General features: G+C 59.3%; 1 protein-coding gene across 11 annotated transcripts in view; it reads right to left on the minus strand.

Annotated features, from left to right (window-relative positions):
• Positions 1–14,411, minus strand: part of CFAP46 (cilia and flagella associated protein 46) — a 96,070-nt gene that overhangs the window by 39,627 nt on the left and 42,032 nt on the right. For all 11 annotated transcript variants that reach the window (XR_011252212.1, XR_011252214.1, XR_011252215.1 and 8 more), the window contains 9 exons: positions 13,312–13,443; positions 12,824–12,986; positions 11,133–11,217; positions 7,734–7,872; positions 6,771–6,954; positions 3,492–3,681; positions 2,520–2,719; positions 1,100–1,267; positions 348–497 (listed from right to left, as the gene is read on the minus strand). Coding sequence is in view for 7 of the 11 variants with exons in the window: in XM_069568007.1 (XP_069424108.1) it covers positions 348–497; positions 1,100–1,267; positions 2,520–2,719; positions 3,492–3,681; positions 6,771–6,954; positions 7,734–7,872; positions 11,133–11,217; positions 12,824–12,986; positions 13,312–13,443 (1,411 nt within the window). In the remaining 4 variants the exon portion in view is untranslated. The remainder of the gene's footprint in view (positions 1–347; positions 498–1,099; positions 1,268–2,519; positions 2,720–3,491; positions 3,682–6,770; positions 6,955–7,733; positions 7,873–11,132; positions 11,218–12,823; positions 12,987–13,311; positions 13,444–14,411) is intronic.

Below are 14,411 nucleotides of genomic sequence, written 5' to 3' on the forward strand. Positions count from 1 at the left end.
CCTGGGAGCCCAGCTGCTGGTGGAGGCAGGGAGGCCCCTCCCGGGCACCAGGGGGGAGTGCGGCCTGCAGACCCTCGACAGCAGCCCAAGCTTTGAAGCCATACCTCCGGAGCTGTGGGGAAGGCCCTCCCGCTGCTCGGAGCACTCAGCAGCACCAGACGCCCTGGGGCGCAGCTGGACCACAGGCACAGGGGCGTGGCCTGCCCAGGGAGCATGCGTGCGGCACAGGTGCCCGCAGAGGGGCCTGGGGAGGGCCTGGGGCCCGACACACTCTCTGGGCCCACAGCAAGTCCAGCAGGCAGGACGCGGGGACGCAGGCCTGGGGGAGAGGCGCTGGGTCCACTCACCGGCTTCTGGATAGTTGACGAGTTGATGGTAAAGTCGCTCTGATCCTGTCTGAATACAGATATGACTTCTTCGGGGCAGGCATAGGAAGCCCACTCTTCGAGGCTTGAGGGCAAGTCTTCGAGGCATTTGCCAGGAGCAGAGCTCTGGAACTGCAAAGCAAGAAGCCAGGCTCTGCTTTGGGAGGTGGAGCTGGAGGCAGACACCCAGGGGGCCCCGTGGCAGTGGAGGTCGTGAGCCCCGGGCAGGCAGCCCCTCTGGGGATGGGTGTGTGGTGGGGCTCCCTGGAGACATCCAAGCCACAGATGACAGCTGACACCACTTCCCACAGCCACTCGGAGCCTTGTGCCCTGGACACGGCCCCCCCCCGACCAACACATCCCAGCTCAGCAGGGCTGCAGGAAGGAGGCAGGGTGTCTCCCGAGGGTCCAGGCCAGCAGGATGGCCAGGGTGGAGGCAGTCCCTCCAGCTGATGAAGTGACACGCACAGGGCCCCACGGGATGCAGAGAAAGGGCTGCCCTGCCCCGCACGGCCAGCGCTCCGGGAAAGCAGCTGATCACCAGGGCAAAGCCAGACCCGCCCGTGTCAGCCTCCTGACACTTGGGGCAGGGGCACTGAGGCCGCCCCACCTCCCAGGGCGGGAAAGCGGACAGACGAGCCAGGGTGCTCCTCGCCCTTCGAGGCCCAGCCTCTGGCCTAAGGACCTGCAGGGGCGGCTGGGATGCAGCCTGCCCGCTCGGAGGGTGCAGTCACCTGCTTCGGATCCCTCCCCTTGTCCTTGTCCCTCTCCTTGTCTCTGATCTTGTCCTTGTCTCTATCTCTGCTTTTCTCCTTCTCTTTTTTAGGCAACAGCAAGTGTGAGCTTGCTACTGCTGAAATTCTACTTTCTGAAGAGGATTTTCCTGCTGTTGAGAAAGAAACCTGTGAAAAGAAATCCAAATTTGCCACGTTAATGTCTGACTGCAGCAGTGAAATTAAAAGATGCTTTCTCCTTGGAAGAAAAGCTATGACCAACTTAGACAGCATATTAAAAAGCAGAGACGTTACTTTGCTGACAAAGGTCCATCTAGTCAAAACTATGGTTTTTCCAGTAGTCATGTAAGGATGTGAGAGTTGGACCATAAAGAAAGCTGAGCACCGAAGAATTGATGCTTTTGAACTGTGGTGTTCAAGAAGACTATTGAGAGTCCCTTGGACAAGGAGATCCAATCAGTCCATCCTAAAGGAAGTCAGTCCTGAATATTCATTGGAAAGACTGATGCTAAAGCTGAAGCTTCAACACTTTGGCCACCTGATGCAAAGAACTGACTCCTTGGAAAAGACTCTGAAGCTGGGAAAGATTGAAGGCAGGAGAAGGGGATGACACAGAATGAGATGGTTGGATGGCATCACCGACTCAACGGACTGAGCTTGAGCAAGCTCCGGGGTGGTGGAGGATGGTCTACGGGGCAGCACAGAGTCTGACGTGACTGAACAGCAGTGACAGATGCGGGCTTCCCTCCCGCCATGCAGATCTGAGAGCAGGCTGAGGACCCCACGGCTGGGCGCGGACAGGCCACGGGCACTCAGCAGACTTCCTCCAGGACTCTGGGCCTGCAGATATGCGTGGCTGACCCTTAAGAAGGGTCTGTCAGTCCCATGAAATGAGTTAATGTCTTGAATGAAGGGCACACTCCAGTGACTTTTAATGGTTCTCCTAAAAGAACTGCAACCGCACGGGGGGTAGGGGGCCTGGGGCATCTTGCAGACAAGGACGGCCTTCCTCGTCCTTCCCGATGCCAGATGCCCCGTTGTCCCCATCACATGGCTGGGGGCGGGGGGCGAACGTGCCCCAAGAAGAGAGGCCTGTCCTGCCAACACTGTCCTGCTGGGGGTCACAGCTCAGGGAGGTTCCTGAGAAGACGAGGCCACCAGAAGCTGCCCTGGGGGCCCTGTAGACAGGTGGTAGGAAGGCGGCTATGTGAAGGGGTGCAGAGAGGGCTCTGGAAGCCCAGGGGCAATGCGGTGGGAAAGCAGGGGTTGGGGGTGGTTGGGCAAAGGCACTGGCCTGAGTCTTGCAGAGGAGTAAGCCCCCTTGAGTCTCCAGAGCAGGGGGCAGGGGGCACTGTGGAGGAGGGGAGGGACGTGGTCCCAGGAGAGACCAAGACCCCTGGGAGCACGGCAGGGGCCTCACCTGCCAGATGCGGTGCAGGAAGGCGTAGACCTGGAGGCAGTAGTCCTGGTGGCCAGCGCTGCCTGGGGACACCACCAAGGCCAGTAGCGTGTAGGCGCGGGCCAGTGTCTCCAGCTGCCGCACGCTCTGCAGCTCCTGCAGGGAGGGGGGCCCTGGGTCCCCGGGGCCCTCCACGGCCCCCAGAGTGGACACCTGCTCGTCTGGAAGACAGGGCACTGACTGGCCCAGGGCCCGCTGGCCCCCAGCCTGGGGCTGGTTCTCTTCCAGAGAGGGCAGCGCCCTCCTCCCAGGACTCAAGGTCGGCCTCAGGGACGGGCCTCCCAGGGCTCCCCAGCCTGCCTGCAGGGACACTGGCCACATCCCAGGCTGGGGTAGAGGTCTGGGCTCCAGGGTCTACTTGGAGCCCCCTACCCACCATGCTTCCCTCTAGCTGGCTGAGCTGGGCGTGCGGACACACCCAGAAGGGGCTCGACACCAAGCGGACGAGCCCTTGAGCCTCTAGCTGATGCAGACAGGAGGCGGCCCCTCTCCCATCCTGAACTCTGCAGGTCTAGGAAGCGGCCGCCTTGGGGCTGGGAATGCTGGTCAGCGGCCCTGGGGCCCTCTGCTGCTCGGGGCACCATCCTCCTGGGGGGGGCGGGGGCCGGGGGCGGGGCCCACCCTCTAGTGACGGCGCTCGCGCTTGCCCCCGAGTGGGCACCCAGAGCAGCTGCTGAGCGGCCACCACCGCCTGACTGCCTCCCCGAAGCGAGCTCGGCTCAGTCCGTCAGCCGCCGCCCTCCCTCACGGTGCTGGGCTGGGCCTCCGGTGCACGGGCTCTAGTGGACGCGAGGATGGGCACCCAGCGAGCGCGGCAGGGCCCTGACCTGGGCAAGCCCGCAGGGAGCGTGCCCGGAAGGGGGATGTGGGGACGGCGGTGCCCAGGAGCCCCCAGCGGCGGGTGGCCCGCCCCCAGCCGGAGGCGCCCCTCACCTGCATCCTCCGCGCCCGCGGCCCCCACACCGGCCGGCTCGGGGACGCGCCCCACGGGGTGCATCCTCAGCAGGATGTCGATCGCCCACTTGAGGTGGAAAACCACGTCTTCCAGAGGGAACTGCCTGTAGTACAGCCACTCGCTGAACTCCATGATGTAGTCCACCTTCTGCCACTGGCTCTCCGGCTTCTTCGGGATCCAACAGAAAAGGCTGGAACCCGCGGCAGCCGCGCGGCAACCGCAGAGCGCACCGCGGGCGTCGGGTTCCTCCCCCGCGAGAGCAGAGGGCGCCCACCAGGCTCGGCCAGACCGCCACGGGCGACCAGCAGCAGGGCGGAAGGCTGGCGAGTGTCCCCGGCCTCCGCGCCCCGTGGGCGCCCCACGGCCCACCCACCAGGCCCCCGGCAGGCCCCACGTGCCCCTCCTGCCCGCCCCCGGGGCAACGGAGGCCTCAGCGGCTCCCTGCCGGCGCTCTGACCTCCGCGGGGGCTCCTCTAGCACGTGGCCCACGGGCGCGGAGGGCAGGGGAGGTGCTGCACCCGAGGCCTGCCGGCTCAGACCCGACACTGCTGATCACTCACTGCCGCAGGATGGCAGGCGCTGCCCCCCGCCCCCGCCCCGAGGAGCCCGCCCATCCTCCACCTGCTGGGCCTCAGACTGGGCCCCACAACCCACGCCTAGGAGGACGTGTGGCCGGAGGGGCAGGAGTCTGAGGGCAGGGGCAGGCACCCGGGCCAGGGGAACACAAGGGCGGGATGGACCAGCTTAGGACACTGCCTGACACCGCCACCTGGTGGGCAGGCGGGCGGGCGGGTGGGTTGGGGCTGTGTTGCTGAACGGAGTATGCAAGCCCTGAGCAGGTCCTCCCCCTCATTAGCACGTGGGCAGACAGCCCGAGAGGGCGGCCTGGAAGCCAGGTGACACCTGACCATCAGCGCAGAGAAGGGCTCAGATGGGGCCTAAGAATGGCCGTGGTGGCCACTGGTGGCTTTGACAGGAGCTGTGCAAGGCAGGTGATGGGGGAAAGTGGCGTGGAAGGGAGAATGGTCATCGTTTCAACAGTGGAGCTGGGAAGACTGGGAGCCACAGACCAACAGACAGAGCAGGACCTCACGTCCCAGCGGACGCAAGACTGGACTCCAGATGGAGCCAGGGCTTAGCCATGAGAGCTGCAGGCACGGCAGCCTTGCGGCAAAGGCGGAAAGCTCCAGGCCGAGGGTGGCGGTTCGGTTTATCGGATACAAAGCTGAAGGCACAAGCTCCAGCAGCAGGAAAGATACATTAACTGGACTTCGTCACGATGATAAACGTTCGTGCTGCAAATGACAGCATCGAGAAGAAAGAAAGTAGCTGAAAAGACAACCTACGGACGACAGAAAGCGCTTACAAGTCATGTGTCTGATGAGGGGCTTGTATCCAAAACACACTAAGAATATCTACAGCCCAACAATAAGAAACGCAGGGCTCAAGGTTGCCGGGAGAAACATCAATGACCTCACATATGCCGATGACACCACCCTTACGGCAGAAAGTGAAGAGGAACTGAAGAGCCTCTTGATGAAAGTGAAAGAGGAGAGTGAAAAAGTTAGCTTAATGCTCAACATTCAGAAGACTAAGATCATGGCATCTGGTCCCATCACTTCATGGCAAATAGATGGGGAAACAGTGGAAACAGTGCCTGACTTTATTTTGGCGGGCTCCAAGATCACTGCAAATGGTGACTGCAGCCATGAAATTAAAAGACGCTTACTCCTTGGAAGGAAAGTTATGACCAACCTAAACAGCATATTAAAAAGCAGAGACATTACTTTGTCAACAAACATCGGTCTAGTCAAGGCTATGGTTTTTCCAGCGGTCATGTATGGATGTGCGAGTTGGACTGTGAAGAAAGCTGAGCACCAAACAACTGATGCTTTTGAACTGTGGTGTTGGAGAAGACTCTTGAGAGTCCCTTGGACTGCAAGGAGATCCAACCAGTCCATCCTAAACGAGATCAGTCCTGGGTGTTCATTGGAAGGACTGATGTTGAAGCTGAAACTCCAATATTTTGGCCACCTGATGTGAAGGGCTGACTCATTGGAAAAGACCCCGATGCTGGGAAAGATTGAGGGCAGGAGGAGAAGGGGACAGCAGAGGATGAGATGGTTGGATGGCATCACCGACTCAATGGACATGAGTTTGAGTAAACTCCAGGAGTTGGTGATGGACAAGGAGGCCTGGTGTGCTGTGGTTCATGGGGTCGCAGAGTTGGACACGGCTGAGCGACTGAACTGAACTGAATAATAATAAGTGGACAGATGACCAAATTTAAAAATGTGCAAAGCATCTGACATTTCTCCAAAGACATGCAGATGGCCAGCAAGGGCATGAAAGGATGCTTGCTACTAGTTGCTAGGGAAATACAAGTCATACCAGGATTCAAGTAGTTAGAGAGTCATCACGTGACCTGGCAGTCCGCTCCCAGGTATGTGCCCAAGAGAACAGCTGCACACGCATCTGTGCAAACCCCTGCACACGCATGTCACAGAGCCAGTAAGTGGGGGCAACACACAGGCCCGGGGCCACAACGTCCGTCCACAGGACGGAAGGCTGTCCAGCCGCTGGGAGCGAAGCCCTGATGTGTGCCTCCCCAGACGAGGCCCAGGGAGGGCGGTCGGATCCAGGGTACCTGCCGGCCTGCTCCCATCCTTGTGACCCTGGCTCCCTGGGGCTGGCGGGGAGGTGGGGAGGGACAGGGTGCCAACCGACCTGGGGGTTGGGGGTGCCGAAGTGTTCTGAAAAGGACTGAGACGGGGGCTGCACAGCCCTGCGAATTTATGAGAAGCTTGGCCAGCAGCGCCCACCTGGCCTTGGGAGCCCTGGCCTGGCTTCAGGAGGTGCAGGGGCGCCCATGGGCCCTTGTTGGGGAGCCAGGCCTCTGCTTGACCACAGGAGCCTGTGCTTAGACCCTTTCCTGGGGGACACCCCAACCTGAGAGTGCTCAAATCGGGGCGCCTGCCCTTCCGCAGATCTCCAAGTGCGTCGAGAGGAGCCTGTGTCTTAGCTTCTGGGGCTGTGGGCTGTCCCCAAGGACCCCAAACTCTGCAGATCCCTGTGTCCTCCCTGACCCGCTGGCCACCCCCCCACCTCCCCCTCACACCCGCAGCCTCGCTAGGACCACGTCCCTCGGGCAGGAGGACGGCATCTCAGGCCTGGCTCTGCCCCCTGCCCCACTCTCCTCCCGAGGTACCAGGCGCCTCCCCAGCCCACGCGCGGGCCCCCAGCCGCGCCCCGCTGACCTGCAGGGCCTGGATGGCGTTGTGGTAGCAGGTCAGCTCGCCGTGCACGCTCTTGGAGTTGAGGGCCAGGCGCTGCCACATGTGGGCCAGGTACTCCTCGCTCTGGTCCCTGAACTTCTGGATCTCCATCAGGAAGCTCTGGCCGAGCTTGGCCTTCACGATGACCATGTGTTTGAAGATCAGGCTGAAGAAACGTCAGGGAGAAATTAATGCCTGAACTGAGCGGTAAAAGCCGCAAACATGCAGAATGCAGCGGGATGGACGTGTTCGTCCATGTTCCCACTTACAAAGAGAAAACAAAACAGAAGCTGAGTCTCTTGGAAATAGTGTGCTGCACTGTGTCGTTAATTTATCATTTGTGTATGTTGGGTGTTAAATCCTCTCTCTTCTTGTGCTGAGTTCTTAGGAGGGAAATAAAACCACCAGAGGAAAGAGGAGAGTGAGGGCTGTGGGGGGAGGCACGCTGGGGGCTGCGGGGGAGGCACCCTGGGGGCTGCGGGGGAGGCACCCTGGGGCCTGGGGAGGAGGCACCCTGGGGAGGGCTGTGGGGTGGGCACCCTGGGGAGGGCTGTGGGGTGGGCACCCTGGGGAGGGCTGTGGGGTGGGCACCCTGGGGAGGGCTGTGGGGGGGAGGCACCCTGGGGGCTGGGGAGGAGGCACCCTGGGGAGGGCTGTGGGGTGGGCACCCTGGGGAGGGCTGTGGGGTGGGCACCCTGGGGAGGGCTGTGGGGTGGGCACCCTGGGGAGGGCTGTGGGGGGAGGCACCCTGGGGGGCTTTGGTGGGGGAGGCACCCTGGGGGACTGTGGGGTGGGCACCCTGGGGAGGGCTGTGTGGAGGAGGCACCCTGGGGAGGGCTGTGGGGAGGAGGTACCCTGGGGAGGGCTGTGGGGGGCACCCTGGGGGGCTGTGGGGTGGGCACCCTGGGGAGGGCTGTGTGGGGCTCCCCGGGGCTGGGCACTCACAGGCGGTGCGCCGTCCGCGGCAGCACCTGCATGGCCTCGTCCAGCACCTTGAGGCCGCCCTCCCAGTCGCCCTGGTCAGCGTGGCTGTGGAAGAGCAGCCCGTAGAACGCGGCCCGCAGCGACAGGTCGTCCTCGGTCCCTGCGGTGGGAGGGGGCGCTCAGGGGGCCCTGGGAACACCAGGGTGCCGGGCGATGGTCCTGGGAGCGGGGCGCGAGCCGCTTGAGGAGACCCCACCCAGGCCTCCGCAGGACCAGGAGCCCCAGGAAGCACTGGGGACACGGCCGCCAAGGCACCTGCCTCAGAGCCGGGCGGCCGGCAGGGCCGCGTGTGCGCCCGGCCACCACGCGCTTGCAGTCTGACGGGCTCGCACTCCGTGAGCCTCAGACACGCACAGGGCTGCCCTGCAGGGCCAGCCTCGGGGCAAATGCTTCAGTCCTCTTGGGGGCAATGGCTCAGGGGTCCTCACGGCGACCCCTGCCCTGCTGTCCCCCTCCCCACACAGCTTCATCTCCGCCAGGCGCCCCACTGCACCCTGCCTCTCCAGGCTTCCCCAGCCCTGCAGGCCCAGGGTGGAGGCCGGAACCCAGATCTCATGCACCACTCACTCCAAACAGCACGGCGCTGCCTGGGCCTCAGCCCCAGTCAGCCAGCCAGCCAGCCAGTCAGTTCAGTCACTCAGTCGTGTCCAACTCTTTGCGACCCCATGGAATGCAGCACGCCAGGCCTCCCTGTCCATCACCAACTCCCAGAGCTTCTTCAAACTCATGTCCATCGAGTAGGTGATGCCATCCAACCATCTCATCCTCTGTCGTCCCCTTCTCCTCCTGCCTTCAATCTTTCCCAGCATCGGGGTCTTTTCCAATGAGTCAGCCCTTCACATCAGGTGGCCAAAGTATTGGAGTTTCAGCTTCAACATCAGTCCTTCCAATGAACACCCAGGACTGATCTCCTTTAGGATGGACTGGTTGGATCTCCTTGCAGTCCAAGGGACTCTCAAGAGTCTTCTCTAACACCACAATTCAAAAACATCAATTCTTCCGTGCTCAGCTTTGTTTATAGTCCAACTCTTACATCCATACATGACCACTGGAAAAACCATAGCTTTACTAGACGGACCTTTGTGGGCAAAGTAATGTCTCTGCTTTTTAATATGCTGTCTAGGTTGGTCACGGAGAAGGCAATGGCACCCCACTGCAGTACTCTTGCCTGGAAAATCCCATGGACGAAGGAGGCTGGTGGGCTGCAGTCCATGGGGTGGCAGAGTCGGGCACGACTAAGCGACTTTACTTTCACTTTTCACTCTAATGCATTGGAGAAGGAAATGGCACCCCACTCCAGTGTTCTTGCCTGGAGAATCCCAGGGACGGGGGAGCCTGGTGGGCTGCCGTCTATGGGGTCGCACAGAGTCGGACACGACTGAAGCGACTTAGCAGCAGCAGCAGCTAGGTTGGTCATAGCTTTTCTTCCAAAGAGCAAGCATCTTTTAATTTCATGACTGCAGTCACCATCTGCAGTGATTTTGGAGCCCCCCAAAATTAAGTCTGCCACTGTTTCCATTGTTTCCCCATCTATTTGCCATGAACTGATAGGACCGGATGCCATGATCTTAGTTTTCTGAATGTTGAGTTTTCAGCCAACTTTTTCACTCTCCTCTTTCACTTTCATCAAGAGGCTCTTTAGTTCTTCACTTTCTGCCATAAGGGTGGTGTCATCTGCATATCTGAGGTGATTGATATTTCTCCCGGCAATCCTGATTCCAGCTTGTGCTTCCTCCAGTCCAGCGTTTCTCATGACGTACTCTGCATACAAGTTAAATAAGCAGGGTGACAATATACAGCCTTGATGTACTCCTTTCCCAAGTTTGTACCAGTCTGTTACTCCGTGTCCAGTTCTAATTAATGCTTCTTGACCTGCACACAGATTTCTCAGGAGGCAGGTCGGGTGGTCTGGTATTCCCATCTTTTTAAGAATCATCCACAGTTTGTTGTGATCCACACAGTCAAAGGCTTTGGTGTAGTCAATAAAGCAATAAAGTGGCCTCAACCCCACTGTCCATCAAAGCAGAGGCCCCACAGCTGGTCCCAGATGCTCAGGCTGTCCTGTTTTACATCAGTGACCATGTAGCCCTCTTTCCTGTGTTTGAATCACTATAGCAAAGGGGTGAACATGCCCAGGATCCTGCCGGCACGTCATCCAGCTACCGGCTAAGAGGACAGCAGCAACTCCCACCCCCCAGGCCCTGAGCTCCCCTCCCCTCTGCCCCTCCCGTCAGTGCTGGGAAGGAATTCACAGGAGCAGCTGGATTTAGGCTCATGATCAGATAAGCTGGTCAACAGCTGACACGCAGGAACCATGTGGGTTCTCCTCACACCTCAGCCAGCGCAACGTGGAGCCACACGCTTGAGCCATAGGGCTCCTCACAGTCAGGCTATTTTGTTACTGCAGCTCAGCGTCTCCTAACCTGACCACTGCAACTACCCAGGCATCACAGACAGCAATGTACCATTTAGCTGCCAAGCTGGGTGCAGATACCTTCCCAGTGTTCACTCTTTAACCTCCTGCATATCCCATTATTCTCTCGCCATTTAAATCCTCACGTGTCTGAAAGTGTGCCTTTTTGACCACTCTAAACTTTAGGAAGTAATCTTTCCTCACAACACTGCTTTGCTCAATTCCAGCTTCTCGTTTTCCCTATAGTTTGAACTTTTACAGCTGCTAACACTGTAGCTATCTGATGCATATCTCAGCAATGGAGTACAGTGCAGCCGGGGCGCCGGGTGCGCCAGGTGCGCCGGGGGTACAGGCTCCCCACAGCCCGGCTCCTCGCAGGTCCCGAGCGTCTGGGCTGCTGTCTGCGTCTCCCCCGGCCGCACCAGCAAACAGTCCGAACTGCTGGGTCTAGAGCTCAGCTTAATAATTATATACAGGCACATTCTCGTTCACTATTTTAAATCAGAGTTTCTCTCTCACAGACTCTGCAGTGCCTGAGGGAGCGGGTGCTGCTCAAATCCACGTGTTCAGCCTTCCCAGTGTGCACCTCGGCCCCTGCGCTGACAAGGACGGGCTACTCTATGTTTTAGCAGATAGTCGTCTTATCTTAGAAATAAATCATAGCGTATTTACTGTCTTAAGATCACTTTTTCCCGCAGAAATGTATCTCCACGTTTCTACGGCTATAGACGTGTGAGGTACCTGCCACAATAAGCCAGAGAGCAGCCCTCAGGGCTTGGTTTCCTTGTGAGCACAGCGGGGGTTCCTGGTTGTTTGCAGGGCCCGCTCCGTGCCCACCCTGTGTTCAGCACTGGACTGGCACCACCTGTGCTCACAGCCGCGGCTGTGCCAGCTCCACAGAGGCTGTGGAAGCGCCTGAAGGCACGCACACTTCCCGGCCCGCACACCTGGGAGGAAGCTCCCTTCCGTCATCCCTCCACTTTGGAAGTCGGCTGTGGGCCACTGGTGCAGAAGCAGCGTTCCCCCTTTCTCCTGAAGTAAAAACAGATTAACGACACAGATGTCAAAGCTTCAATTTATTATTTCATCAGTTTGCTTTTCATTTGGCTCCATATCGAATTATGGAAATCACAGCTAAACCTCTGAAATACTAAGTCCCAAGAAGCGGAATCACATTTTGCTCCAGTTCAAGGTTCCCTGACTTAGAACCAAAGCACACACAGGCGCACACACACACGCACAGACTAGCCCCTCAACATAGCTTATGGCTTTTAATGACACAAAGCATCTGAGGCAGCTTTACAGCTTTGAATCAACGGGATCAACAGCACATTAGGAAAACTTAACGGGACACGATAAAAGCAGGGCTCAGGGGAAGATCACTGCTGCAAATGCCAGCATTGAGAAAGAAGACAGACCTCAAGCCAACCATCTAACTTTACACCTTAAGGAATGTGGGGGAAAAAAGCTAAATCCAAAGGTGGGTTGGTTATTAAATACAGAGCCCAGAAAATAACAGGAAAAACAACGCAAGGTCATCAAAGCGGACAGACCTCTAGCCAGACGGACAGAGAAAGAAAGAAGGCCCGAGGAACTAAAACCAGAAACGGAGGGGGCAGCAAGTCTCAGCCCTACAGTGACAGAAAGAGCTGCCGCATCCACAGCCCACCAATCGGTAGCAACTCTGTTCCAACAAACTAGGCAACGTAAAAGAAACAGAGAAATCCCTCCAAACACTCAAATCGCCCAAGCTGACTCAGGAAGAAACAAAAAATTTCAGCAAACTTCTAACAGCAAAGTCTGAATCAGTAATCAGAAACCTCCCAATAAAGAAAATTCTTCGACAAGACGGCTTCATGGGTGAATTCTACCAAACGTTTTGAAAAAGAACCACACTGACCCTTCTCAATTCTTCAAAAAACTGAAGAGAAGGGAATAGCTCTTAACTCACTCTATGAGACCAGCATTACTTTGACAGGCGGTCCAGATAAAGACATCACAAGAAAAGAAAATGATAGATGAATATCTTTTATGAATATAGAGGCAGAAATTCTCAACAAAACACGCTGCCGAATCGCAAATTGAATCCAAAAATTCGGTAAAACACTATCCACCATGACCACGGGAGCCGCATCCCAGGAACACGGGGTAGTCCCACATAAAGAAGGCATCCTATTAGCACAAGGGATAAAGGAGAAAGCCACACGGTCATCTCAGCTGGTGGAGCAAAGGCGCTTGTCTGACAAAATCCAAAAAAAGTTCATCACATCTCCCAGAAACTAGGAGTAGGGGAAAGCCCTCAGCGCAATAGAGCTGTGAGAAAGTCGCCGCCCGCGAGGCGCGCAGTGCGGGCCACTGAAGCCGTCGCCTGGGCCACGACCGCCCTCCCACCTGCCGACGGCAGCGGGGAGGCTGCGCCGCGGGGCCCCGGCCGCCTTCCCTCCCTCGGGGGCCTCCCTGGGCCCTGGGCGCTCCGTGCCCCCAGCCTGCCTCCTCCCCGCTCTCCTGCTGGAGCCGCCCGCCTGCCCCCCGGGCCTCAGCGATGCCACTCCCCGCGCCCCCAGGCGGCCGCCGTGCGCCGCGGCTCCGCGCCGCCCGCCTCTCCGCGCGAGCAGGCGGGACGCGGGCGCGCCGGCACCTGCTTCCTGGCCTCCGTCTTGTTGATGATGCTGATGAGCCTCTGGGCGGCGCTCTTGCACTTCTTCCGGCTGCCGGCGGAGGACAGCAGCGGGAGCCAGGCGTTCCAGAAGTGCCGGGCGGCCAGCATCACCAGGGCGCTGCTCCCCGCGATGCCTGCGAACCTGCGGGGAAGGCCTGGCCTCGACTGGCGCTGGGGGTGGGGGCCCAGGTCAGCTCCGCAGGGCCTGGGCGGGCTCCTCCCGGCAGTGGTGCTGTGACCACACACCACCCTCCGCTCCCGGTTTCTTGGGCCCATCCCAGTTCGGCCGTCCATGCTGCCCGGGACCCTGGGGGTGGCCTGGGGATCGCTGCTCGGGGCAGGAGATGACCCTGGCCACAGGGCCCTCGGGGAGGGGCAGCCCCTGGGGACAGTCCCCGCGGAGCACCATTCGCCGTGGTGCCAGCATCTCCACCCGCGGCGACTGGCCCTCGAGAGCCGAGGCGCACCTGGCGCTCTCGATGAAGGCCTTGGCGGCCGCCAGGCGCAGCTGCTTCCGCCCCTTGAGGTTCTCCATGATGCTCCTGCCCTGGACGCAGGCCACCGAGCTCAGCATCTCCGCCAGCAGCTGAACCTCCACCCTGGAGACAGACAAGCGCCTCGGCTGGCAGGAGGCTCCACGGGGAGGAAGGTGCTGCAGCAGGGGAGGGCCCCAGGAGCCGCCTGGTGGGGGAGGGTGCTGGGGGCGTCCAGAGTTAGCCGAGAACCTCCCGGAACCAGAACCAACCTCTGAGTCATGAGACAGAACCATGAGACAGAATCGCAATGTCTGAACGACTACTTTGTAGGATGTCTTGCAAGGCAATGTGAAAGGAAGGAGGCCCCGCCCCAGGCGAGGTCCCTGTCCCCAGTGCCCCGGAGCACGACTTGCTCAGCGGCCTTCGCTCTGCGCTGAGAACTAAGAGCCTACAGTTCAGACTCTGCAACGTCAGGCGCCAGCAGCGCTCTCCTCTCAGCGGCTCGGCACTCACAGGACGTGCATTCCTGCAGCTTGGCCTGGCGGCACCAGACTCACTCCAGGAGAAAGGCACTGGTTCCTGGGGAGACCCACCTCCCCATGGCCGGGACACCCCGAAGCCAGGGACCTGAATGCAGGAGCCGCCAGCCAGCCACCCTGTCCATCAGGAGTCCAGGGGAGAAAGAGGCTGCTCCTCGGCCTGCAAGGATCAGGGTCTGCAGGGCCCGGTCAAGTCCACTCTAGGGATGAATGGCAAGCTGGCTCCGTCCCCCGAGAGGTGGGGGAGAGCCCGCCCGAGTGGGCCTTGGCGTCCTGGAGACCTGAAGACCAGGACAGGGTCCTTGGGGAGAGTCTTTCAAGGACAGTTGGGTGATCTGCCGCTGGAGGAGAATGTTGAAATCTACAGCTGTAATTGTGACTGTGTCTAATTCCTTGAGTTTTGAAGCTCTGCCGTTGAGTATATACACACTTAGGATTTTACATTTTCTTGCTGATTGAACCTTTTCCCTGATCACACTTCCTACAGCCCCACCAGTGCTCTTATACCCGAGGCCAGCAGAGTCCATCTTCTGCCCCCTTAAACTATTCCTC

Source organism: Ovis canadensis, chromosome 22 (genome assembly GCF_042477335.2).
Source record: "Ovis canadensis isolate MfBH-ARS-UI-01 breed Bighorn chromosome 22, ARS-UI_OviCan_v2, whole genome shotgun sequence".
NCBI lineage: Eukaryota > Metazoa > Chordata > Mammalia > Artiodactyla > Bovidae > Ovis > Ovis canadensis.